Source organism: Spea bombifrons, chromosome 2, assembly GCF_027358695.1.
Source record: "Spea bombifrons isolate aSpeBom1 chromosome 2, aSpeBom1.2.pri, whole genome shotgun sequence".
NCBI classification, from domain to species: domain Eukaryota; kingdom Metazoa; phylum Chordata; class Amphibia; order Anura; family Pelobatidae; genus Spea; species Spea bombifrons.
Genome location: NC_071088.1, coordinates 70,678,256 through 70,705,553, shown reverse-complemented (window position 1 = coordinate 70,705,553; position 27,298 = coordinate 70,678,256). Strand labels below are relative to the sequence as shown.

The 27,298-nt window shown below is 38.8% G+C and overlaps 1 protein-coding gene across 2 annotated transcripts in view; it reads left to right on the top strand.

The window, feature by feature from the left end:
* The window catches only part of NCMAP (non-compact myelin associated protein), a 28,165-nt gene extending 1,297 nt beyond the window's left edge, over nucleotides 1-26,868 (top strand). The window contains exons 2-5 of one of the 2 annotated variants that reach the window (XM_053454710.1): nucleotides 10,424-10,636; nucleotides 22,878-22,967; nucleotides 25,085-25,169; nucleotides 25,974-26,868. In XM_053454710.1, coding sequence (XP_053310685.1) covers nucleotides 22,883-22,967; nucleotides 25,085-25,169; nucleotides 25,974-26,115 — 312 coding nt within the window. In that variant the 5' untranslated portion in view covers nucleotides 10,424-10,636; nucleotides 22,878-22,882 and the 3' untranslated portion in view covers nucleotides 26,116-26,868. The remainder of the gene's footprint in view (nucleotides 1-10,423; nucleotides 10,637-22,877; nucleotides 22,968-25,084; nucleotides 25,170-25,973) is intronic. The other variant, XM_053454709.1, reaches the window with a different exon arrangement.
* The last annotated feature ends 430 nt before the right edge of the window (nucleotides 26,869-27,298 follow it).

The window sequence follows — 27,298 nt, the reverse complement described above, 5'->3', positions numbered from 1 at the left end:
TTTTACCATTTTATTTCTTGAAATTATATCTTTCTGGTACAGCCAAAATCACAACCATCTGAGATTTATAGGCTATGTACGGCACAGACAGCAGTAATTAAAACGACAAGTTGGAATGTTATTGGCACTTTAACACGATGTTGGTGTGTGTCTTAATATGAACAACATGTAGCTCACCATTCTGGCACTCAAAAGGTTAAAGACAATAACATTAAGAATTGTTTTATAAATCTACTTGTTACACATTATGTGTTAAAAAAAACAAACAGTGTGTAGGTATGAGGTATAGGACCCTACACCATAAACTCATGGGTGAGCAGACCCTCCATTGAGATTCATGGCCCATAGTTAAAAATAAATCTTGTTCAAAGATTATCAGGAGTCCTGATGTGTCCGTGTATTTGCATATTTCTCACACGAATAAAAGCATAGAATGTAGAATATTCTATTTTGGGATGATCATTGAACCCCTAAAGGGCTGTTTTGCTCATACCCCATCTTGATACATGTGCCAATATATATATATATATATATATATATTATCATATTATTATCTTTTATTTATATAGCCCCAACAATTTATGCAGCGCTTCTTACAATACATATATTCAAGGGGTATGAGTAGAATTTACAGACTAAGACAAATCGATACATTAGGTGGAAAGAGCCTAATTATATGATGTTTGAAATGCCAGAGCCAGCGCAGGACAATGCTATACATGAATTAGTTACCTTTTACCCTAATCTAGTACTGCACTCACCAACCCGCAACCTTGTTTTAAAGAAGAATAATCAAGACATGTCTAAGGAGCATACTTTCCCAATTTCACAAACAATGTAGCTTTACTGTTGGAAAGGTACTTTGATCTCTGTTGTGTAAGATTGTTAAAACCAGCTGCCTACATCGTGCTTATATAAGGATCTGCAGATACGTATATACAGAATATTGCTCAACAGGATGTAGATATCAACAGGTTCGTATACAGTGACAATGAGATTTTTATTGCAGTGCAACTTTCTTGCATCATGCAGTTGATTTGTATAGGAATGCCAGTTTTTGTTCATTTGTTTTTGGCACTAGCCAAAGGGGGATTATTATTCTAAGAATGAAGACGTGGGTGAATGAATTGCATTATAGGGTGGAAGACAAGAATCTTTATGTCCCACCAAAACGGTGTCGCTACAGCTCTTGAATGGTTGTTGGTGTAGAATTATGATGCCGTTGTCCTAGAAATGTCTCTGTTTTGCAAAATGTATTGGTTAAATCAATACATTGTGTATGCAGTGTGTTACATGGTGACTTTGTAACACTGTAACGTCAACCCTGGGGAGAAGCATTGTTTTAGTCACAAAAGCAAGTGCTAGGATATCAGTTACAATGTAACCTCTCCTCTGTAAGATCCAAGCAAGACTTCTCAATGGCGAGAGTTGGTTCTGTAGGCTCTGATTACAGTCCGGTAGGCATGCAATTATTTTAGAGTTGCAGAGGCTTTTTTGACTAAACACAACAATCTAGATTTCTCTTGATCACAAAAAACCTGTTTTTTGAGACATGGGATCCATTCCTTCTCTCTAAACTCTGAAGGAACACTCATATTTTCAGTTATTGGTGGACTGCTACTAACATCATGCTTAGCTAGCTACTTGGCAACAGCCTCAAGGTCGCTCACCTTACTTCCTATCAATATAATCTGCCTCTATGTATATGTTTGTGCGAAAAATATTAAAATACAATATATATATATATATATATATCATACATACACAGAGAGAGAGAGAAATAATATATATAACATACATAGAGAGAGAGAATACATGTGTATTTTGAAGTTAAAAGCTTTTCATTATAATAATAATAATAATAATCTCAAGGTATATATAATTGTCACCACCACATGATTAAATACTCCAGACATATAAATAAATGTAGATACTCCTCTAATTTATTACACCTGACTCTAATAACTAATGTTATAAATTGTTCATTGTTGGCATGTAGGAAATTTACTATGTTTGAACTGCCAATGAATGGATTGTTCATATAATAATATGTGGATATTTGGAGGTGATGACTACCATGTGCATCCCAGGAAAAAAAAAGACTTTTCACATATACTTTTGTTATTTCTTGTTGAGTGGCTCTTATTTGGCCCCCCCTTTTCTTTAAAAAAATATTTTCTAATCAATTGATTTTGTCTCTAATTCTCAGTCCTTTTTTTCTGTCTGTCCGCAAATTCCAAATGTATGGGCCATTGATATGCACATACCACACACCACGGTTTAGATAAAGCGTTATTCTGGTGCAAAGTTTGAACCATTTTACCATCCAACCAATGGTAATTCATTGGTTGCTATGATGCTAAAACCACATTTCAAAATGACACCAGAATCACTTTGTATACATAGCCTTCATTGACATCATAAGTCACATGATTTAATCTAACCATTCAGAAGCAGTGATGTATTTACTTTGAGCGCTGCCCTAGGCCTGACCAACAGCAGTGACCCAAGCTGCCCCTTCATGTTCGCCATCCCTATCTTAGAGTGCCGAGATAGAATATCATTAATTAGAGTTCTCCCTAACCAGCCCATTACGCAGTGACACAGAGATCAAAGAGGCTACTGGCCCCTAGGCCAGAATATGCTGCTGATCAGAACTATAGATGTTCTCTTTGGTTCACAAGATGCAGTCAGCATATCTCAATAACAAGATTTTGTTGTATTGAGGACATACTGTCTGAGCCTAACATCAGCCAGACTAAAAACAAAAGTACATCTACCATGAAAAGGAATGAAGACTGAAAGTAACTTTGGTATACGGTGGATATAAAAAGTCCTCACACACTCCTGTTAAAATGCCAGGTTCTTGTGATTAACCAATCACATTCATACTCATGTTAAATAGAAGTCATTACACACCTGCCATCATTTAAAGCGACTCTGATTAATCACAAATAAAGTTCAGCTGTTCTAGTAGGATTTACCTGACATTTGCTTAGTTGAATCTCAGAGCAAAAGCCATGGTCCGCAGAGAGCTTCCATGATATATCTTTGTCTCATTCTTTAAAATCACAAGAACCTGGCATTTTAACAGGGGTGTGTAGACTTTTTATAACACATATTATATTCAATATGTCAGGCTCCAGAAAACAACTCAGGCTCTCATGGCTTACATTCCAAAGGGCATCGTTGGGTTCATTGATGAAACCAGCTGCAATCAGCCCATGTCACAGATCCCTAGTGTTCTCACACATAAAGAGCTCCCGGACACCAGTAAGTAGCCCCTGGGTTAGTAAGCAAGCAGACAACAGTGTAGTTTGCTTTGTTGATCAATGATCAAAAACTGTCATGGCTTTCCCTTTAATTGTGCAAAGATTTTTAAATTATTAAAAGTGTTGTTGTCTTGTTATTTTTTAATCCTTTCCAATCCTATCCAGGTGAATCCCAAAATCCCAAACCCCACCCTCACTCATCCGTGCACCACCCAAGCCATTAAATATCACAAAAATGTTAATTGCTTCATAGCTACAGGGATTTTTGAATTGATTATATCCTCTCATGTAACACATGGTTAAAATGCATTAGTTAGGCTGATTATAAGGTTATACTATTATTATAGATACAGCATCTCTGCCTAAACAAGCAAGATACCCAATTAAACTAGTAAAGTGTATATCTGTACGTATTAATCCACCATACATTGTTTAAACATCCATAGTTAACTGCTTTCCGTAGTATTAGTACACTGTTCTGACAGCGATAAACTATACACCACAGAGGTAAAAGAAATCATAACCATCATAGCCTTTGAAATAAGTTGTTTGTTTTTGGTTGTTGATATTATAATTATTACAGATAATTATGTCAGCACTATGGGCTCTTAGTGTAGCTCCGGAGCGGCCATCTATTGCACCAGGCAAATCGGAACGTTTGTGTTCATGTTCGCCTGTGTTGCCATGGAAACAAGAAATAAACATGTAGAAGAAGTTGAATTAAAATGGGGAGTTTCTCCTCCTCTTAGTATAGTTAAAATGGCGGCCACCGCAACGAACACGTGATCGAAGATTTTCGTAATGCGTACATTTGTTTTTTTTTTCCTTTCGTCCAATGTTGCATTCGGCATGAAAACGCATAAGTCTAATAAAAACATCCAGCCCTTCGTGCTTTATGGTGCACTGTGATTTTATACCTTTGCCCAACAATTAACCCTGCTTTAGTGAATCCTTAGAAGCCTAATTTGGTTTAGCTGGCAGTGCCCTGCATAGCAGGTAAACCAAGTAAATGAAATTCAAAATATCTTTGAGCAGGTATCTGTCTGCCTTTTGAAATTCAGGAGATTCATATTGGTGCGTACATTATGACAATTGAGTCTCTGTCGGCAGGGCCGGCCGAAGACTTAACGCCGCCTGGGGCGAAGTTTAAAATGCCGCCCCCTCCCGTACTTACCTTTAAACAGTCCTGCGGCGAGTCTCCCTGCTCTGCCACGGTGCCGGCTTGTAATGCTGAGCGCCGGAAATTCATGTCACTTCCGGCGCTCTGCATTACAATCCGGGACTGAGACCGGGACAGGGAGACTCGCCGCAGAGGAGAGAGAGAGGGGCGCCGAGCGGGTAAGCGAAAACCACTCGGCGCCCCTCTCTCTCTCTCCTCCGCTTCAAAAAAAAACAAAAAACAAAACGCTTGGGGCGGCAAAGTGCCGCCCCTTCTAAAGTGCCGCCTGGGGCAATTGCCCCAGTAGGCTCCATTGTAGGGCCGGCCCTGTCTGTCGGTTAAAATACTTACTGTCTAGCCCACATTATTACTGAGTAAGGAAACAGCCGTAAAACGACTTACAAATCTCGGCTCAGTCTGTGTATAAGGAAACATGAAAAGGGATTTCAAAATACTTATAGATGTCAAATCTTCAAAAATCTATTTCCTTTTATCTAATCCTTAAATGTTTTGTGCATGTGGGAGGAAACGTAATTTTATCTTCTGTAGTTCAGTTTCTGAAGACTGTCTTATCAGAGAAATGAGGCTCCATCAGCCATTCCACATATTCGTGCAAAGGTCATTCACATTCGTTTTTCAAGGGATTCCAGTGTTTGCTTTGGTGCAAAAGATACCCCTTTCTATCTCTTTTTACACACAGATTCAGCTGGTTTGAAATTAGAACCTCAAAAAATACTAACATAAGAAGCTGAAATTCTTCATCTAATCTACTCACCGTTCATTTGCATTTCAGAAAAAGTTAGTCCTAGGCGCATTAACGCAGATTAATAATCGGACAGAAGGTTGCCCCAAAGGCCACCTACACAAAATCTTGTGTTACAAAGCACAACTCCCAGGCAAATTGTAACAAAAATTAATTAGAATAAAACATCATAGATGTATCAGTGTCAGTATTATTCCCATGAGTATAAAGGTGATTAGAGCACGTTCTACTTACACTCAAAGGGATCATATCAAGAGGTAACTTTGCTCAAGACTCCATCTGTTAATCCAGCCCCAATGGTGCCATCTGTTTAACCACTGTGACTTTCACAATCATGCATTTTTTCACATTTACAATGAAAAGTAAGTGAATCTTAACAGAATTTTATGTATAAAGTTATGTTAAAATATGATATGATCTTCATCTACATTACAATCATGAACAAACACAATCTGTTTTAGCTAATAGTGCGCAAATCGTTGTATTGTTCATATTGAATAAAACATTCAAACATTCACAGTGTGGGTTGTAAAAAGTATGTAAACCCCTACAGGTTAAAAAAGAACCCTAGAGTAACAGTTAAAGGCTTGAAGGAATCATGAGAACTGGTTAACATCTGTTCATGAGTCTACCATACACAAAACATTGAACTGGCATGGAATCAATGGCAGGACACCATGGGGCAAGCCTCTGCTCACCTGAAGTTTGCCAAAGAGCATCATGACACTCCACAATGCTACTGGGAAAGTGTTTTGTGGACTGATGAAACTATTATTGTTATTATTATTATCTTTTATTTATATAGCGCCAACAGTTTACGCAGCGCTTAATACAATACATAAATTCAAGGGATATGACAAGACAATAATTGACAGACTAAGACAAACCGATACATTTGGTGGAGAGAGCCCTGCTCGCAAGCTTACAATCTAGAGGGAAATGGGGTGACAAACATAAGGCATAGAGAAAGGGTGAGAGGTATTGTGGTGGTTGTATCGATGACAAGGAAGTTCTAGCAGCTAAGATGGTATGCTTCTCTAAAGAAGTGGGTTTTTAGATATTTCTTGAATGTCGGGAGGGAGGGTGAATGCTGAAGGTTCCTTGGGAGTAGATTCCAAAGATATGGGGCAGCTCGAGTGAAATCTTGTAGACGGGAAAAGGAAGAGGTGATGAGTGAGGAGGAGAGCCTTAGCCCATGGGAAGAACGTAGGGATCGAGTAGGAGAGTATTTGCTAATGAGGTCAGAAATGTACGGAGGAGCAGTATTATGGATGGCCTTATATGTCAGTACCAGGATCTTAAATTTAATTCTAAAGGTAATTGGGAGCCAGTGGTGGGTTTCACAGAGGGGGGAAGCAGAAGAGGAGCGACGTGCAAGGAAGATGAGCCTAGCAGCGGCATTTAGGATAGGCTGTAGAGGAGAGAGTCGAGACAGTGGAGTGCCAACCAGAAGAGTGTTGCAGTAGTCAAGACCGGAAATGATAAGTGAATGAACCAGAGTTTTTGTGGATTCTTGGGTGAGGAATGGGCGGATACGAGAGATGTTTTTTAGGTGGAAGCGGCAGGATCTGGCGACGGACTCAATGTGAGGGATGAAGGAGAGGTTTGAGTCAAAGATGACCCCAAGGCATCGGGCCTGGTTAGTAGGAGAGATAGTCGTGTTGTTAATGGTGATATAGAATTCAGGTAGTGGAGTGGAGATGGAGGGAGGGAAGATAATGAGTTCAGTTTTAGAAAGATTAAGTTTTAGGTAGTGTTGTGACATCCATGAAGAAATAGCAGACAAGCAATTGGTAATACAGGACATGAGAGATGGAGAGAGATCAGGAGAAGACAGGTAGATTTGGGTATCATCTGCATATAGATGATACTGGAGGCCAAATGAGTTGATTAGTTTTCCAAGAGAGGAAGTATAAAGAGAGAACAGCAGAGGGCCAAGGTTGAACTGTTCAGTAAGAACACACAGCACTACATATGGCATCAAAAGGGCACCTGTAAGGGCACTGGGTGCCGGATCAGGTAGTAGTCTCGATGCAGGGACAGGTTCGGGTTCAGAGCATGGCTGTAGGCAAGCTGATGTATCCAGTTCAGGGATGCGCTCCACTTTAGCCTTAGTCTTTCTCTTGGGAGCCATCTATAGGTGCTCTGAGCACGAGCAGGATATAATCTTGGGGTGCCAAACTCAGTACAAGCAGGAACCTGGAAGCGCACCAGCAAGGCAAGAGGTGGGAGCACAGCTGGAAGTCCTCTGACAGGGCACATGGTAGGAGCATGGCTGGAAGCCCTCAGGCAGGGCACACGGCTTGGAAGCCCTCAGGCAGGGCACACGGCTTGGAAGCCATCAGGCAGGACACAAGGCTTGGAAATGGCTGGACAGGTAGGTAAGTCTGGGACACAAATCATTAACATAGCCAAGAGGGGGACAGATCAGATGCAGCACAGCAGTAGCTCAATATATCCAGGCCAGGAACACAATACTCTAGCGCTGCTCTTAGAATAACGCCCGGTTTACACCTTAATTGTAAAAAATAGGGGCAGGTGTGTCATGAGCATGCAAGAAAAATATGGCTAAGGAGAGGTAGAAGGAAACAGGAGCCCAAGATCCACTTGGTGGAGAAGTGGATAGGTGATTTGTTCTGAAATCCACAAAGCTGATTTTGGCTGAGCTTAAGCAGTTCTGTAAGGAAGAATGGTCTAAAATTCTAAATGTTATGCAGGTCTGATCTGCAGCTACCGGAAGCACTTGTTTGAGGTTATTCCTCCCAGAGGAGGTTTGGCCTGTTTTTAAATCCAAGGGTTCACTTACTTTTTCCATCAGACTGTTTAATGGATATGTTCATTAAAGATCTGGACGATTATCATTGTTTGTGTGTTGTTATCTTAAGTACATTGTGTTTGTCTATACTTGTGTCTTAGATGTAGATTAGATCACATTGTATGAACAATGAATGCAGAAAACCAGGTCATTCCAAAAGGTTCATTTACTTTTTCTCGCCACTATATTTATTATAGAATTGAACACCACCGTAACATTTATAAAACCCACCCTTTGCACAAAGTGTTGCTTTGCAATGGTAACATTCCTTCTTTCCACCAAGTACTCACCGCATGAATTCATAATCCAGCTACAAATGAGTGGATATCTTGTTTGTTATCATTGTAGGCTACAAGCAATTAAGACATATTATAGTGAATGATTAACATGTCTGGATATTGTTCAGAGTCCAAACAGACATATGAGTTAATCCATTCCAAATGAAGGATTATCTGGCCCAGCTCCAGTTCTTAAATTGAGAATGCTGTTCATGATAATTGAAAATCTAGAGCTGATCTTCACTAAGTATTTAGACAAATACACTTAGCGCCCATCGCATAAAACAACCTTGTGCACTAACCCTTCTGACGTACAGTGTTGTATGGCAGACTAACAAGCTTTTCATAAACTCTTGTCTATATCAGGGTGTGTTTGTCATGCATGTTCTGTATTCTCTTTATTATAGAGTGCTTGGGTACTTAAAGCTAAATTGGAAACAATTTCTCTCTGCTCAATAAAAAGAGGGATCTGTTAATGAGGTCTCATGTACAGTAAATGATTTCCCAATTTCATTGATTTGATTTTGTACTTATCTTATAGCCTTTATTCTCATATTGGTGGAGAGTGTTAATGGTCCGTTTAACACACATTACCAAAGAATTGCCTTTAAACAATGCACTGTTCTGCAATAAGACATCCATTAACCTGAACACTCCAGCAATGAACATGCCACTGCTGTTCCCAGTACAAGCATTTATCATACCAGTATAGCAGACCTCCCAGTGCACTAGATTCAACAGGGCTGCTTTATGCGGGGCTTATTCTCCATCATCTCAGGATGCCATATTTTTCTTTTGTTTCTGGGTCACTGGAGTAAAATGGGCAGAATTTCAGATAAACAGTTCTGTCACACATGTTTAAAATGTCCACACTATCTTAAGTGCCTTCCCACAAATGACTAATATGCCCCTAAACCAAACGCATAGCCATCTAAGCATCCCCTGAATTGGAGAATATGAATGTTGAGAGTTGAAATAGGACTGAAGTGGACTGTGGAAAAGAACGTAATAAATTGTTTACTAAAAAAACTGAGGGAAGCCTTATCTCTTTCAAGGTTGAGTGAAAGTTTTCCAAGTGAAAATTCAGTGGTGAGGTAGTAAAATATTATTGGACTGAATTGGCCATAAACCTGTTATATATTATTGTGTAAAAGAAAGATGGTAGAAGATAGTGAGTGTTCTAAGCCAATACTAGCAATATGTTGATATTTGACAACTCCAGCTCCAAGGAGTCAGGAATTGAAGTGAGGTATCCCCTTAATATAAAACCTCCTCTTTGTTGATATGTAGTTTCTCATTGTTGCAAAATAAACTGAGACACACTTAATGGGTTTACAAACTAGCATTTCAGTTAAGGTTACTCAATCTTAAATGTTATTTCTTTCAGTTCATAGTTCATGCTTGTGATTGTTGTAATTTTAGTTGTAATTGAAAAATTTCTCCTTTCTTAGTTACTGTTTTTTTAGGTACCATTATTTTGATATCATGTAATTTACAATAACAAAGTAATAAAATATGGTGATTTTTTTTTTTACTTTTACTCATCTATTACAGCTGCTAAATTGATTTTAATATTTGTCATGAGCTTTGAAATACCCAATGTTTTATGTTTTTTTTAAAATAAAAAGTTATGGGGTAATACATATGTACATAAATAGTGACTTGCTATTTCAAAATAGACAACACAAGGTATTTGATTTGGCTTATTTTGACACTTTGGGGTATTTTGATGCTTTTCATGCAGCCATTTTACCACCAATCTTTGCCAACGTTTGCTAAAGAGGTAAGAATTTTGATGATTTTTTTCACACAGATCTCAATTCAGGCATTCATTTACTGAGAATTTAAAGGATTAACAAGAAACATCACTCACAATACAACAAATACATGTTCAGCAACATCTCCTCAGTACAGTGAAGCATATAACCCATGCATAGGTTTGTCGGGTTGTGTGGGGGCTTAAAGGCCACATTTGGTGTTTTAGTGTTTCAACATCTAGTCACCCTTCGCCCATGTCCTATTTGGGTGCTCTTTGAAGCCGTCCAATTGAATTTACCCCCATCAAATCATATATTTTTGAAAACTAGACACCTCAGGGTATTTTAATATTTTTAATGCGCTAAATTATTTTTGAAGGGTTAAGAGACAATGAATCATGAAAACACTGTCAGGAAACTGCTCCCATTGAAGTCAACACAAGCATTTTCTGCGAATGCATGCAGGGTCTTGCTAGATGTTCTGGAAGTCTTCCACAAGCCAACACTAGACCGAAGTGATACTGCAAAGGAGGCAGCTGGTTGGAGGGAACAGTACATGTACAAAGGAATAAAAGAACCTCATCATTTAAAGGTAACACTCAGCTATCGTATGCATTAAAATGGCTGGAGTGTCCCTTTAAATGATATAGGTTATATATAATACAAAGTAAAAAGTAGTTTTAGCGTATTTCTAAAGCAGTAGCAGTATTTTCTCAGAAAATATTATAGGGAGGGAATTTGCCTGCAAATCAGAGAGTGTATTCATTATTTAGCCAGAGATCCACAGCTGTATTCAATTGCTGTGTGTTTTTCACAACCCACTTGTAAAAAAATCCAAGAAATTTGATACAAACATAATACAAAAATGTTTTCCTGCCCTGCAGCCAAATTCACAGCTTGATTCAGTAGCAAATCTTTTACATCCTCATTTAAGAAATAACCTAGTATATCACTCTGAAGTGTAAATCATTTTGTTTTGTAATTTCTTTTGGAAATAGCTGATCACAGGTTAGAAATGTTAACTTCATCTTGCAGTCGTGCTTCTATTTGCCCTTTAACATTTATTCATGTTGCTGTATATCATAAAAAAGAGCCTTTGAGGCAATAATATGGATTAGTATTTTATAGACATGCTTTGGATTCCCTTCACCTCTTTTTTTAAGGAAAGACCAATCAAGTTTTATGTATTACAGTGTACTTTTTACATTCGTTTTTTCTTCTCGTCTCTTACATAGTTTTTCCTGTCAGCTCATAAGCTTTTTGCTGATCCTGAGGTCCAGAGAGGGTGCTCACATTGGCCATGTTGCTGACAAGCATATGTAAGATGCCGCCCTACAATACGTATGATGTATAAACACAGATGGGAATAAGCTACTGTTATATATCCCACATACTACAGTGTAACACGTAATATACACTGGTCAGCAACATGCAAACATGGTCAGTTATGGTACAAGCTGATATGGCTAGGGACGAGAGAAATGTGCTAACAGCATGCGGTTTACACAGGTATACACATGAACAGGTTCACAGGACCAACCAAGCCATATTAGAGAGCAAGCTGGTAAAGAAAATGTAGTGCACCTAGAGTGCTATATATCCTGCTGCTCACTTACTGGGCCATGCATGAAACCATGGAGATATTATACCGTATGAAACTGGTCAATCTTCCTATAGACAGTACAGCTACTATGTTGTGTATCACTGTATAATAAAAAAAAAAGAAAATAGATATAACTCCTTTCTAAATATTGAGGGTTTTATGTGTACAAACAGTTAAAGCATACTTAAGTCTGTTTCTAATACATACTGAACTCCATTTTCAAGTCCATTTACCTCGTAAATCGGTGTGCTTTTTGTTGGAGTAACTTGTATTTTATTGTATTCTTCCCCTAACTGTTTCTATTGAAATCGGTGGGAGCTGACATGCACTATATCACACGCACAGGCAAAGTTATCAAGTACACTTCCTGCTTCAGTAGAAGAATGGAAATTAGACAGAAATCTTATTTTCCAGCTGTAATAAAAATGAGCATGTGCATTAGTTCACATGTACCAGCATATGTACTGGAGTCTATATAATATGCACTCTACTGTGCATGTATTTGTTTTTGGAGCAGGAGCATTTCTTAATAGGGGCATGTAATAGTGATACCTTAACAGTGATACTGAAGGATCTGCTATTCTTACCCCAGACTCTCAGACTCTCTTTTATCCAACGGGCATAAACAGTTGTTCAGGGCCTTCCACCAATAAGGGACTTGATTGGCAGCCCATTACTACAGATGGTCTATAGGGTGTTTTGTATGAATAGCTATTCTGGTTCAAAGAGGTAAAGGTTGTGCAATCGCCATAGTAACCAAAGGAATTTTCATGATGAGTCTAAAAGGAATTGCATTCCAAGCTAATAAACAGAACTATGGTACTCTGTTACTAAATATGAGAACAAAAGTGACCGGTGACTGTAGAATAATATAAACTTGTAATAGGCTTATTTTTTCAAATGAGCAACAATACACAAAGCAATGCAATGTGGAATAAAAAAAAGCCCCACAATGATCAAAATAATAATTTTAGTCTGTTGCACAGCTTTGCATGCCTTTTCTGTATGTCTGAAGAGATTCCTGGTCCACCCAGAGTCAATCACATACCAAATAGGGCACCAGGAGAGCAACATCTTTGGGTTTTGGAGGTAGACTCAATGTTACCACAAGATAATTTTATGCCAAATTGAAGTTTATTATGACATATCAAAAAAACACAAATAGGATACATAGTGTGGTAATAGTAAAATCTTGTGACATTCTCCACATTTGTTTTAAAATAATTTTATGATATGATCAAAACTGTTTTATCCACACATCACATGTGTAATGTACTTTCGTGAATATTTATGCCACCCAATTACATCACACTTTCTTATGTATGCCACATGCAAAATGCATCTTTAATTTGTGTGAATTTGTGAAGAAAGTGCCTTCACATTCAGAGCTTTTAATGTACGCTTAGGGGACACAATGCATATAGGAGAGAAAAAAGTGTAATTCCCTTTTAAAATGATGCAGATATTTGAAGCAGAACATAGAAGCAGTTGGCACAATAAGGGGGACACCTAATGTGGAATATGTGGATTCTGGCCACCCAGCCCATTTTACCCTAACTTAGACCAAACCGTGCTATTTAAGGAAATATTGCATTATGTCTATTCAATAAGCCTTGAGCAAGGCCATCTTTAATTGGGGCAAATGTCTCATACCCAGGCACACAATAGGGCCAACAACAGTTGTCCCTTGAGCCTTCTCCACTGCTGAGTCTGGAGGTGAAGGTTGGTAAAGCAAGATAAAATACTCACCACAAAGAAAGAATCGATAAATGTCCATTGCACTGTACCACCAGGTGCCCTGCAGCAGGTACAAATGGGCTGGGGTCCCACTGATGTAGGTGACGTAACCCATACAAATTACCAGCGGTAACTAAGCGAATGCGTCCTGAGGCATAGCCAACATCACTGGAGATATATTGCTTGTCGGACTTGTGTCAGGCAACTGATCTGATGTTGTTCATATTTCAGACTGCCAACCCAGGTGTGTATTCTGACATTGTCCTGTCTGCTGGTTTGGTTTGTTAAGTTATGTGCCGGGTATGTGATCAGTTGGCTAAACTTGTTTTTGGTTAGTTGGAATATCTGCCAACTATACCGAAATAGATATGGAAATCTTTGCAATACAAGAGTACATTATCCAGAATCAGAATAAGTTTGGAAAGTTTTTGTTTTTGCCATGTAGTTTCGGGTACAGAAATTCTGTTGATTTTCTTGCTGGCAGGTGTGTACAGTTTCTATCCATAGTAAAAGGTGAGAGTGAGTGGGTGTCTGCCCACTCCATCCAGTACCCCTTTGTTCATAACTTGTGCTGTTTCCTTACAAAGGCAGAAGAATGCAGCAGAAAGACGTCAGAGAGAAAATTACCTATTCATATATCTGCATTCCATTAAACAGGAACTACTGAAGTAGTTATAGTTATAATTTATATTAAAACATGATGCAGTGATATGTTGTACATCTGTCCATGTGTTAACACAGATGTAGTATGAAGGGTGTACACAAACTTATATACTATATGAAAATGTACAGTTTTTCATTCAGGCACATAAACCTATCTAATGCGTGACTGAGTTTGCACAGAAACATGATTTATACCAAAATGCTGATGTAATATATGATCACATGTGCATCTTTACAGTATGATATACAGCATACAGAAGCAGGAGATAATAGGTGTAAGTCATTCTGTAAATTTATTTGCCAAGCCCTGTTCTGTATACTTTCTATAAAAATATGTAGCACAAGTCTTTGTTTTCTTATAAGTTTTGGAACTCAAAAAATTATGTGCGCAGTAAAAAAAAATAAAACTAGAGCTGAAAATGTATGTGTAGTTATCTGCTGACCTAGTAATGGGTCACTGCTCGGTTATAGAGTTGAATTTGCCAAAGTAAGTTAGCATCAAAGGGAATGACGCTGCAAGGTAGTATCAATGCTCAATTATGGGAAGGAATTTAATATCCTTGTGTAAGAGATGAGGGTCTGTAAAATGAATAGAAATGAAGGTTCTTTTATGTCAATGGCACAGGTACACATGCGGTATGCCAGGACTGCAATATAGGGCTGGCAAGCATAAGCAACTGGATTTAGATGTGGCTTCATGCATTCCAAAGGACTGTTTCTTTTGAACTTGGATATAAAGTCATTGGATGAATTTGCAAAACCACATGCTACTTGGAAGACATTGCAAACTTGCTTCAAAAGATCTGCATGTTCCTCCAGACCAGCGCCTACATGGCAGCAGATGCTTCCGATGCAGTAAGCTATGTGTGGCTTTTGCCCCTCCTGTCCAGATAACCAGGTGCACAGCTTTGGTTTTGTGGGTTATGAAACACGTGCTTGAACCTTGTGGCAGTTATATACCTTCTTGTGCTTTGTAAGGAATAGTAGATTACATGTACAGTTATGCTTGTTTTATTATTTGTGAAGAGGGATAAGAGTAAGAATTCTTCTGTCATGTTCTTCATGAGGTAGAAGAGCACACAGGAGCAGATGACTGGCAAATTCTGCCCAGGGTACTTAATAGAAAACATTCCATAGGCAAGATTTTTTTTGTACGCCAACACAGGCTACATTAGCAAATTATATCCAGAAGAGAGTCTCCATAATGATTTTGTCAGCAAATACATAGACCCATAGCACTTTGGGGCTAATGGGTAGTCCATCCCTGTTACCATATGACTATCACCACATGCACTGCATGTTGGGAGCTTCAGGAAATTGGTCTCCATGGCCAAGCAGCTGCAAACAAGTCAAAGAACAATGCAGAGCGTTGGCTGGAGTGGTGTAAAGCACACAGCCACTGGACTTTGGAGCAGTTAAAAAGTTCTCTGGATCGATGAATAACTTAGAAGTCTAAGAGATCAATCTAGGTTTGGCAGATGCTACCTGCCAGAGTGCATAATGCCTACTATAATGTTTTGATGGAGGAGGGAGCATGGCCGAAGGCAAACTGACGATGGATCCAGTTGAAGACTGCTCTCCACTTTAGCCCTAGTCTTCCGCTTGGTCTCCATCTATAGGTAACCTGGGCACGATGCAGGAGCTGAAGGTCAAAACACTTGAAACAGGTCAGAGTCAGCAACCCACTGATTTGCTATAAGGTCAGGAACACAATGCTCTAGCCCTGAGTCTAGGAGCATGCCCAGTTTATATTGGGCCTTGATTACCTGAACAAGGGCCAGAACAAGCAACTCAAGGTCTTACATGGTGGAGTAGTGGATAGGTGATTCACTCGGAAAGCATGACATGCTGGTTCAAATCCTTGCAGATCCTGACAGGTGTCTACTTACTTTTGGTCATACAGTGTATTTTGTAATGGATCTTTGCTTTGTATGGGTAATTCTTATTAATAACACTACTAGTTTTATATATCACTTTGAGTCAGTGTATCATTAAGTATTCACTTTATGTGTTTAAGACTGATGTAATGGCAAAACGTTGCCAACCCTCCCCTTCCAGGCAGAAAAAACACCAGATCTTATTAATACACCTTGAAGACTGTAGACGTTCATTCTTTAAAAGTTCCTTTATGATGAGAAACAATAACAAAATGTTCAGATTTCCTCATGGCTTTCTATGTTAAACTTCCCTGGGGTGATGACTGATTTGTCATCTTCTGTACCTGAAAGATATACTGCATGCCAAGTATGACTCACCAAGTACACATGTACCTAAAGTGATTAGCAAATGATGTATTGTGACATTTATAAAGAATTATTGATTCTGGTTTGCTTGGGATTACACTCATTTGGGTTTGTTTCAACTGTTCATCCTTATGATTTTACTTGGTTAACATGTCTTTTATAGTCATTTTGTAGACAGTCTTATAAAGCTCTTCTGAAATAATTAAAGTGGTAGTTATGCTCAAAATGTTTCCAGGGATCAGTGAAGCAAACTAAGTTACTCCTCTTATATTTAAGTGAAATCCACACAGTGTTTCAAAGTGAAATATATTTGACTTTTCATTGAAACTCATTCATGGGAGTTCTGGCTCACCAAAAGCTACACTTTTCACATCCCTGACTTTAACAATTAATCCAACCCTTATATTTCAGTTTGACATCACAAATACCATTGCATGACGTTCCTCATATTCTTCATAGCCTCCAAAACAAATCAGCTTTACTGACAGCAAAAAAACAGTTTTTAGAAATCCAGTTCTATCATATTCCCCTGTCACTTCCAAGCTAAACATGTTAAGATGTTAAAAACATTGCCCGCATCCGTCCCTTCCTAATACAGGATGCCACGAAGCCTCTTGTCCATGGCCTCATTATCTTCTGTCTTGATTATTGTAACTCTGTCGTATCTGGTCTCCCTCATCCACCATGAATGCTGCTGCCGGACTTATCTTCCTCTCACATCGCTTTACTAACGTTTCTCCCCTCTGTCAGTCTCTTCACTGGCTGCCTGTGCGCTTCAGGATTAATTTCAAAATCTTTTCTTACATCTCCCCACTCATCTCTAAATACACTACTATCTGGTCCCTCCGCTCATCCAATTATCTCCTTTGATGCTCTCCTCTGATTTGTAGCTCTCATGCGCACTTTTTTCAAGGGCTAGCCCTATTCTCTGGAATGCCCTCCTCCAGCCTATCCGTCTTTCCCCCTGTCTTCATTCCTGCAAAAATCCCTCAAGACCCACTTCTTTAAGGAAGCTTACAACATTGCGCATTAATGCCCTTCCATGTTCCTTTAGCTCACCTTTCCTAGTCCCTCTCCTGCAATACTCCGTACTTATCAATGACACTTTCTACCTTTTACCTATAGTGTAATACACTCTAACTCCCTCTAGAATGTAAGCTTGTTTGAGTTGGGAACTCCTCACCTGTTGTTTCTGTAAGTCAAATTATATACTGATGGCACTATATAACACAATAAATAATAATAACCTTTTCCGGTAAGTTTTATCCTGCAATCCATGAAACAGTTTGGTAGCCCTTCTCTGAACTTTATCTAAAGTATCTATATCCTTCTGGAGATACGGTCTCCTGTACTGTACACAATACTCCAAGTGAGGTCTCACCAGCGATCTGTACAACGGCATGAGCACTTCCCTCTTTCTACTGCTAATACCTCTCGCTATACAACCAAGCATTCTGTTAGCATTTCCTGATGCTCTACTGCATTGTCTACCTACCTTCAAATCCTCTGAAATAATCACCACTAAATCCCTTTCCGCGCACATTGAGGTTAGGACAGTATCAAATATTCTATACTTTGGGTGTTTATGCCAATGTCTTTGGGTGTTTATGCCCTAGGTGCATAATCTATACTTGTCTTAAAATCTTTTACATTTTCATGTCATGGAATTAGTCATACACTTACATGAACTTTATATAACGTTCTCATGAATATCACCTTTTGCATTTATGATTTTTTGAATGTGGACTTAAGATATTCTAGTCAATTATTAATATATAGACTAGGCTATTATACACTGAAATACTTTATCTATGTCTGACAGATAAACTGCCTTCTTGTAATTGATGGCTTATTGTTCCCTATTGTTTGTCACCACAAAGAACCACATACTTCATATATTGTTTATACTGTTAAATAAATGTCACACCTCTCACTCTACAGGAAGTGTATAGTTGGTGGAATGCATACACAAAACATAAGGCATATATTAATTTGTGGGGCAATTATGCGTGTAGGTCTAGAATGTTTTAAAGTCTATAAAACTGTTCAATTATATAATGTTGCTGTTTCTCTTATCTTGCAAGTTGTGCCTGAAACTGAAAAGGAAACCTATAAGATTTTTTGTCAATATTATTTGGGCAGAAACAGGTTTGTTTTCTTTAAGCTGGAATGTTTTGCTTAAGTAGTAATACAAGGCGCATATTATATGGCTTGGCCTTTGAACAATGTTTTCAGAAATTGTATAGATGTTAATGAAGTTCTATGTGCTTAACTAAACTAAAAACATTACTTGTTTCTACATTAGAATCCGTGTCATGTACTTGTTGTTACCACCTGATATAGTTATAAGATTATAATAATAATATATATAATAACATCAATAATAGAGCCATCATCAGAAGTTGTGGGGCATCTTACAAAGCAAATGGTCTGGCCTCCCCCTATCAAAATGACCCCCCTCTCCAGATGTCCCCCCTCCACACCACCAGAATTTTCTCATCTACTCAACTTTTGTGGTAGCAAAGATGGCACAGATAAGCTGTTAGGGGGCACTGACAAGCCATTTGGGTGCAAAGATGGTTCAGACAAGCCGCTTGGATGCAAAGATGACACAGAAAAGCTGTTTGGGTGCGCAGACAAGCCATTTGGGTGCAAAGATGGTGCAGACAAGCCATTTGGGTGCAAAGATGGTGCAGACAAGCCATTTGGGGGCACTGACAAGCTGTTTGGGCACAAAGATGGAGCAGACAAGCTGTTTGGGGACCAAGTCGTAATTGAAGCAGGAGACTAGTGACGCCTCTACCAGTGATGACTAGTGTAACCACATTTTATTTCTGCCATCCAAGGCACAGTATAGAATTGATGAGTTTACACCCACAGGGGTATATTGTAGTAAGGTAACTCTTAGGACACTTCTAGAGCAGCGGGGACAGTCAGAGACCCAATATGTTTCCAGGCTTTTATTGCACCAAATATTGGACAATGGAAGACTAGAATAACGTTGCCTGGTCTGATGAGTCTCAATTCCAGCTGGGACATTCAGATGGCAGGGTCAGACTTTGGTGTAAACAACATGAAAGCATGGATCCATCCTGCCTAAATTCAAATTTTAAAATAAATCTATATCATAATGTACATATATTTATCACCAGACATGAGCAGTCTCAGGCAATTAACATCCTCCATTATCAGACATGAGCAGTCTCTGAATGCGCCTACAATGGGCACATGAGCATAAAAACTGGACCATGGAGCAATGGAGGAAGGTATCCTGGTCTGATGAATCATGTTTTCTTTTACATCACATGGACGGTCGGGTGCGTGTTCGTCACTTGCCTGGAAAACACATGGCACCAGGATACATCCATGGAGGCCCCACCTTGCAACTTACAGGATTTTCTGCAAACATCTTGGTGCCAGATACCACAGCACACCTTTAGAGATCTAATGGAGTCCATGGCTCCATGGGACAAGGCTGTTTTAGCAGCAAAAGTGAGATCTACACAACATCAGGCAGGTGGTCATTATGTTATGGCCAATCGGTGTATATTCACTGCTCAAAGTTTTCTACTATCCAAACTTTGTGTTAGAGTTAACATTTTCAGCTCCAGTGAGCTTATCCAACAAGGGCTCAGATATGCCTGCACAATGCCTAGTTTGGTGCACCACCCTTAAAACCTCCCACATTAACTTCATAGGGCTTATCCTTTCTTGAAGAAGAAACTCTAAAGGACTGGCCATTCATAATACACATTGTAGTTGAGGAGCACTAATATTAAATTCGCCTGCAAATGCCTTGGTTAGTGAATATTAGACTTGGGCGCCGGCCAACTCTTCGTGGGGGGAAAAAATCTACGTATTCCGTGAATATTCGCCCATTCCTGTGTTCGGTTCAGGCGAATATTCGTCGCTTGTACAGACTTTTAAAATCATGGTGCAGCAGCTTGGCCGGCAGAGATCACTGGTCTCCCTGCTCCAATAGTTAAAGGTCCATACAAGAGACTTTATTGGTCGATGCCAGAGGAGGACCCTGCAGGTCGACCAATAGAATCGTTCGCATGGCCCCTTAACCCCCGACGGCGAACCTACGGATTTCCGCTTCCGTCTGCAATGCTGCGTAGATAAGGTAGGCTAGATGGGGAAGGGACCAGGGAGATTAGTAGACGAAGACAAACACGAAGATTCTTTGTGTTTTTTGTCTTCGCCTTCATATACGTTTTGCCATTACCACTGTCGTTTCTTCGTTTTCCGGTTTGAACGACGAAAACTCACTATTCGTGTTCGTTTTCATGTTTGCCCAAAAACGGATGTACAAGTCTAGTAAATATATCTATATATATCTATCTATATATATCTATCTATCTATATATATATATATATATATATATGTGTGTGTGTGTGAAGCATAGACTTTAGCAAGGAAAATCTCTAGCCAGGGTTTCACAGACTAAATGCAGCCTCCTTACCCAGCTTGGAAATGTTTTCTGAAATCACATGGTGCTGGTCGACTGTCTACAGAAAACACACAATGTCCCTCTTCATCAGGCTGAGGCGATACAAATATTTATCCTGAAAAACAGCCAAAATCTAAGAAGCCTAAAATTTTTCTTGCAAACATTTAATACTAATTACAATTTTAACCCTGTTTTAAATATTCAGCTTAATATTACACTCAGGCCTCGTTTTAACTGTATAGGTTTGCATTATAATTTGTAAATGTTACAGGTAGAGAGATTAATATGAAAACACTAACACTGGCATATTAAAAAAACATTGGTCAAGTTGCTGTGCTAGTAGCAGTGACTCCCGTAGGGGCAAATGGCAACACTGTCCGTGGTTCTGCGGGTAATGCGCTGCTGACCTTGGATCTAGGCCAGAATATGTTGCTGCCATAATGGTAAAAATATTTTATATTGTTTACATTAGGTGACTGGCGTTTAGGCAGATTGTCCACAATGCTGCTATTTCCAGCAACCCCTCACACTGCTTTTAGCATTTCCAAACATTTCCTAACAATTACGGGCTCACAACTCGTAGTATCAAGACAATCATTTTCTATGGTACTTTTAAAAACAAAAATATTTTGAATTCTGCCAATTGTGGTATGTTCTAACACTTTTTGATGTTTGAATTATATATCAATGATAGCACGTTCCCTGTACATTTGCTTTATACAAACTGAATTGTTTCTTAAGCTGTGTTTAGGAACAATTTTACTTTATGTAAAACAAACTTAAAAAAAATAATAAAATATATATATATATATATATATATATATATATATATAGGGACTAGTTACATAGTTAAGGTTGAAAAAGACCTAGGTCCATCAATTTCAACCCTTCTACTTAACATTCCTATTCTTGATCCAAAAGAAGGCAAAAAAAAACCCTAATTAAACTACTTTGAATTCTGCCATCAGGGGAAAAAAATTCTTGACTCCAAGATGCAATCGAATTTCTCCTTGGATCAAGCTATAAGCTCTAAAATATTAATGTTATTCTTTTTATAGCCCTGTATGTCATGCCTTTCTAAAAAAAATATCCAGACCCCTTTTGAAGGCATCTAGTGTATTTGATAACACCACCTCCCTTGGCAGTGAATTCCATAACTTTATTGTCCTCACTGTAAAGAATCCCTTCCTTTGTCATCTATGAAACCTGCGCTCTTCCAGTCTCAGAAGTGTTAGAATTTAAATAGCTACATTGGCACAGTGTGTATGTTTATATAGCCATAAAGTATAATTCCACATTTAGGGGAGTAATAGAGGAAATTGTGTATTATTTGCTGTGTATGCAAAAACCGCAAAATGTTTGCACAGGGGAGGTTCAGATGTGTGGGATTTTATAGATGGTGTTTCTAGAGTGCTTCGGACTTCATGACAACAGTCTTATTGTAAGTGATTTAACATGTATAATAAGCTATTCATTGAGGCCTGCAGTACATTATGGAAGAGCAAGTGACACAATAGACGACTTCTAAGCACAATGGGGGTTATGTATAAATAGCTATTCTGTGGTAAAGAATGCAGATATGTGGCCTGTGGTGGCACAAGGTACACTTCAGAGGTTCACATGCAGGTAACATTATAATTCTTTTTAGAAAATATTCTTCTGTACATATGAGGATTGGCTATAAACTGCAGATTGTGTAGCTGCATGGAGCTTAATATTCCAGTTCATTGTTACGTATGTCTAAATTCGATGTCCTTCTTTCCACCTGTTACTACAGCCTGACTACTTAGTAACCACTGAGTCTGATCTTACAGTTAACACTACTAGGAGGTTTTGAGGGTTTTGGGGGGGGGAGTGCAGAGGTATGAATTAAAAGATTTACCAAAAAACAGTGGTATCACATTTCAGAGATCAAAACTTAGGAGGTGTGACAGCACTTTGGCAATGTGTATTTTTTGTAATCCACTGTATATGAAAATAGTGCCTTTGTTTGTGACATTACATTACAAAGAATCTTTTGCGTCACCAGCTTAAAAAAATGTACTGGCTCAGAAAATGTATGTTATATGTCATTATCACGTTTTATATTTGTTGTTCCTGGGATTCTGATGCTATCTTTCTTTCTTTTCTCAGTTGTCATGGCAACGACACCTCAATTAATGAATACGACATTATCACCAGTAAATATAACAACAAAGTCACAGGAGCAGATTCTATATCAGAGTAAGTTTTAATCTTAATTACATGATCCTGCATGAGAAACCTGTTGTATCAGTTAAGTAACTTTTAATGGCATGAAAGGATTGCATAAATACTGTGTAAATATATATAATATTGGAGTGCCTAACAACAGTTACAAAAATACAAGGAAAGGTGGTGTCCTGGGTTAGCACAGATATAATTGTGTGGGGTTAGAAAAGACACACTATCTTGTTCGGCCCTCTAAATATTGTTTGAATTTGTAGTGAACTAGTTCATAGGCAGGCCCAAATAACAGATCCAAATTCACCTACGACAGCTCCTTGTCCCTAATGGGTGAGCCTTTGGTACTCTGAAGCCTCTGGGTGGTTAGTGGAGAGCAAGAAGTCATAGACAGTACAGCAGCATAGAAAATCAGGAAGGCAGTACTCAAAACATACACACAAGGAGAAAACCAGGAAGTCTTGTCAGAATTCAAGATAAAAGGTCAAAACACAAACAAGCAATAGCAACCAGAACACAAGTGGCTCATTGAATGGGCCGATTCACCTTTGAGATTGGAGTAATTTATAGGCTGTTCAACTGACAGCCAATGGAATCACATCCCAGGCTTGACTATTTGTGATTAGTTGTTTTGGGTTTTATGTAACAGCCAATGACATTGTGCCCCACAAGGAGGCTAGTCAAGCTGGACTGTCACCGGGCTGATTGGCCACTGCAGCTAAACCACAGGTGAGTAGTACAAACAACCTTGTCAACAGTAGGCACCTGGACTTGTACATGAAGGAAACAGCACCGACAGGCACATAAATGTGACCCTACCCCACGTCCAGGGGTGAAAGCACATGCATGCCCTTTGCAGGAACTCAGCAAAGCTCCTTGGGTCCCTACCACTTTCAGTTCACAGATCTGTATTGCTGACACTATTCTGTTGTCAGTGCTTGTCCCAATTCTGGACATGGCTGTTGTAACCAGAACGGATGGTGTCTGCTATTGTCTTTGCTATATTTAAAGGCGGAAAAACAGGTTGAACACCTACAGCAAATATGGTAAGCAGAATTGTACAAGAATTCTGCCATGGGTATTGTTGCAGTATTTGATTCTATCTTTCTGTTTGCCCATTGGATTGTGGATTATTTGTTGAAGACAGATTTAATAAAAATTTTGGGTGACCCCGTGATTATCCAGCTGATAAGGCATCAGCTTGTTAGAGGGTAAAGGTTGTAACCGTACATATCTCAGCAGCTTGCAAATCACGCAAGGGAGAGATGAGCCAGGCACTTGGAACAGAGGGAAGCTCATCTTGTATGTGTTCATGTGAATTGCAACTACACCTTCACCTGTAGTGTCTCTAAAGATCTGGTGGACTAGTGCAGAAATGGGCCAGAAGGTGCCAGCTGTCATCTGACACCCAGCCACAGGACAGTCAGTAAATAAAATTGATGTTTTGTGCTATGTGTCATGACAATAGAGAAACAGGATACAACCAGATTGATCTTCTCTGAGATGGATTTCAGCCTTCAGCACATATACACACATTTTTCATCCATGTCCTTTAGACTGATCTACTGTACAAATATTGATTGTTGTGTTTGTGACACATTTTAAAAGCAGCCTTCTGGAAAGGAAGGAACATACTTTTCCCTTCACCTGCTTGCAAGTGTTGCTATTACCATGTGCCTCACCACAACTTAAATTAGGTGAATATATGACCTCATCGGTGACCATTGACATATTTTTGGTGAATTCTATCTGCTCCACTGTGGAGTTAAACAACATATTTTAAGTCGCTAAAAATATGTTGTAATACTGATTTTCAGCAGAATGAGAATAAGCAGCAAGTTCTTAGAAGAACATTCCTCCATGCGGAAAATTAAAACAAAATATGATTTAAAATTACAAATTCGTCAATGGTATGGGAACAGCTGAATAGATATAGATAGAAGAACCCATGTTCTTCCATGGAACATCATTTGAACGTGATGTGTAGACTCCCTTGAAAGATATAGCTGTGTGACCAACCTTAGTGTTGATTGAACACTACAAAAATCTATAGTATAGTGTAATTAATAGCATTGTTCACAATTAAATGCATGAATTAGTATGTGGGAATTAACAGCTATGCTTTATTTGTTTTACAGGTGCGGGTGCAATAGTTGCTGCCATAGTTGTAGGAGTAATTCTCATATTTTCACTGGTGCTGATTATACTGAAGATGTATAATAGGTAATTATGAAATTAATTTATGGGATTCTATCTATTATGAGCAGCCTGATCATTGTAGCCTTGACTTAGATCCAGAAACATTGTTGGTTTTGTAAATATATCTATCTATAATATTTATGATAAAGATTTACAGTATTAACAGTAGCTGTATACCTTTCCAACAGCCAAAGATTGACTCTTCTGAGAGCATGGCTAAAGGCTGTTTGTGAAATTTAGTATTTCCTGCTAGTTAAATATAACTTATTTTGAGTAGTATTGTTACATTCGCTAAATAGAGATGTTTTGGTCTAGAGACCCCAAAATGAGGTGCAATATTGACATATGCATTTGTAAAATATGTAGATTGTATCGGTTTCCATTGACTTGTGTTTTCAATGCCCCTTTTTCCCATTCAATAGTAAGTTATGTTGACATACAACATAAGGAAGCAAAGAGGGAGGTGGCATTGCCTATGACTAACTTCAACATTGGCATGAAACGCGTCACAACCCTTTGGATTTATATGTTGACACACAGCGCGTACACATATCTCAGTATTACACTCAGCATACACCTATTAGCATCCATTTTGTCATCTGAATTGGGAACTATCATTTGGGAAATATACTCTTTTTTAAAATTCCAAATTTTATGTTTATCAAATACATTCATATAATACATTAGTTTAGGTTAGAAATCTACTGAGGTATATTTTTACAGAGAGTAGGCCTCCTTTTGACAATTTACTCTTATTATACTGGACATGCTGAACATTTACAATATCAGTGAAATGAATGAGCTGTGAATTCCTTTATCTTCCGACAGACATACAAGGACAGAAAGGGAACTAGGTATGAGAAGCACCAAAACCGCAAACAATCCAAGCTCACGAGGTCACAACAGCTCCGTCAGTCAGCCCACATCCATAACCTCTATTCCACCCGACATCCAGCTTGAGAACCGGTGACCAGGGCAATGTTCTTTATCATGAGACGATGAAGTTACAGACTTTCATTGGTTAAGAGCTTGAGCTATTTTAGGATTATAATATGCAAATGACTGGACTTTGTTGGACACTGAGGATCCAGATGTGAGCAGAATGACTTTCCATTAGGAAGATGTCCACAGTCAGTTTTTGCAATTACAGCACCTTCCGTATGTAGACAGAAAGCAAACTCTTATCTTGTACATAGGTAGCCAGTGTATATGAATGAATGCCTCATTTATATTGCATGGTTTTTCAATGTTGTTGGGGAGTACTCCTTGTTGCACACCCATGTGTTTTCTACTCTTTTTCCTGATGCCTCATTCCAGTGTAAGCCAATTGGAACTTGACCATTGAGGATATAGCGGGCAAAACTTAATCTTGCTGTTCTTACTGTAGTCATGCAGCGTGTATATTAGGGTAACATAAGTAAACCTGGAAGAGTGACTGTGCAAATGTAATAGCTTTTATATATAATATGTATTTATTTATAGAGAGTGCGCAAATCTTTGAATATGATGTCTTACTAAAACTAGAAATGGAAAGAAATGTTGATGTTTTCTCTCTTACTGTATTATGTGCCTACACATCTGTCCCACCTTTCATCGTTTATAGCTTAGTTTCAAACCTGTTTTAATTACCTTTTATCTACCTCCTCCATTCACCCACCTCACTCCATCCTACTTTTTACAATGCTTTTTTATTTTATTTATAATTTTACTAGAAATATAAAAATATTTTGTTTGTCCAATACTGTGAAAATCTTTATCTAGGGGAAAGGTCTTTTCAGCAAGCGTCTCTGGAATGTGAGTGAATTGTGTATGAAATTGGGAAAGGTAATGCAAACACATGGTATCAATTTGCTTACATTTCTAGCCAAAAGTCCGAATAAACATGCCTTGTTATTAAGCAAATTTTTTTTATTAAGGTCTATAGCAGGGGCGTCCAACATGCGGCCCGCGGGCCAAATGCGGCCCGCGGGACCTCGAGGTGCGGCCCGCGTGAGATCAGTAGCCAGGATCGCAAGAGCCCTGCTACTTACTTGTGGGAGGGTCTATTCTCTGCTTCAGTCCTGCCTCCTCTGTGGGGAGAACGAGGGAGGCCGCGCCCCCTGCTGAAGTCAGTGATCGGCATTGAGAGAGCTGTAGTGCAGGTAAGGGGGTGG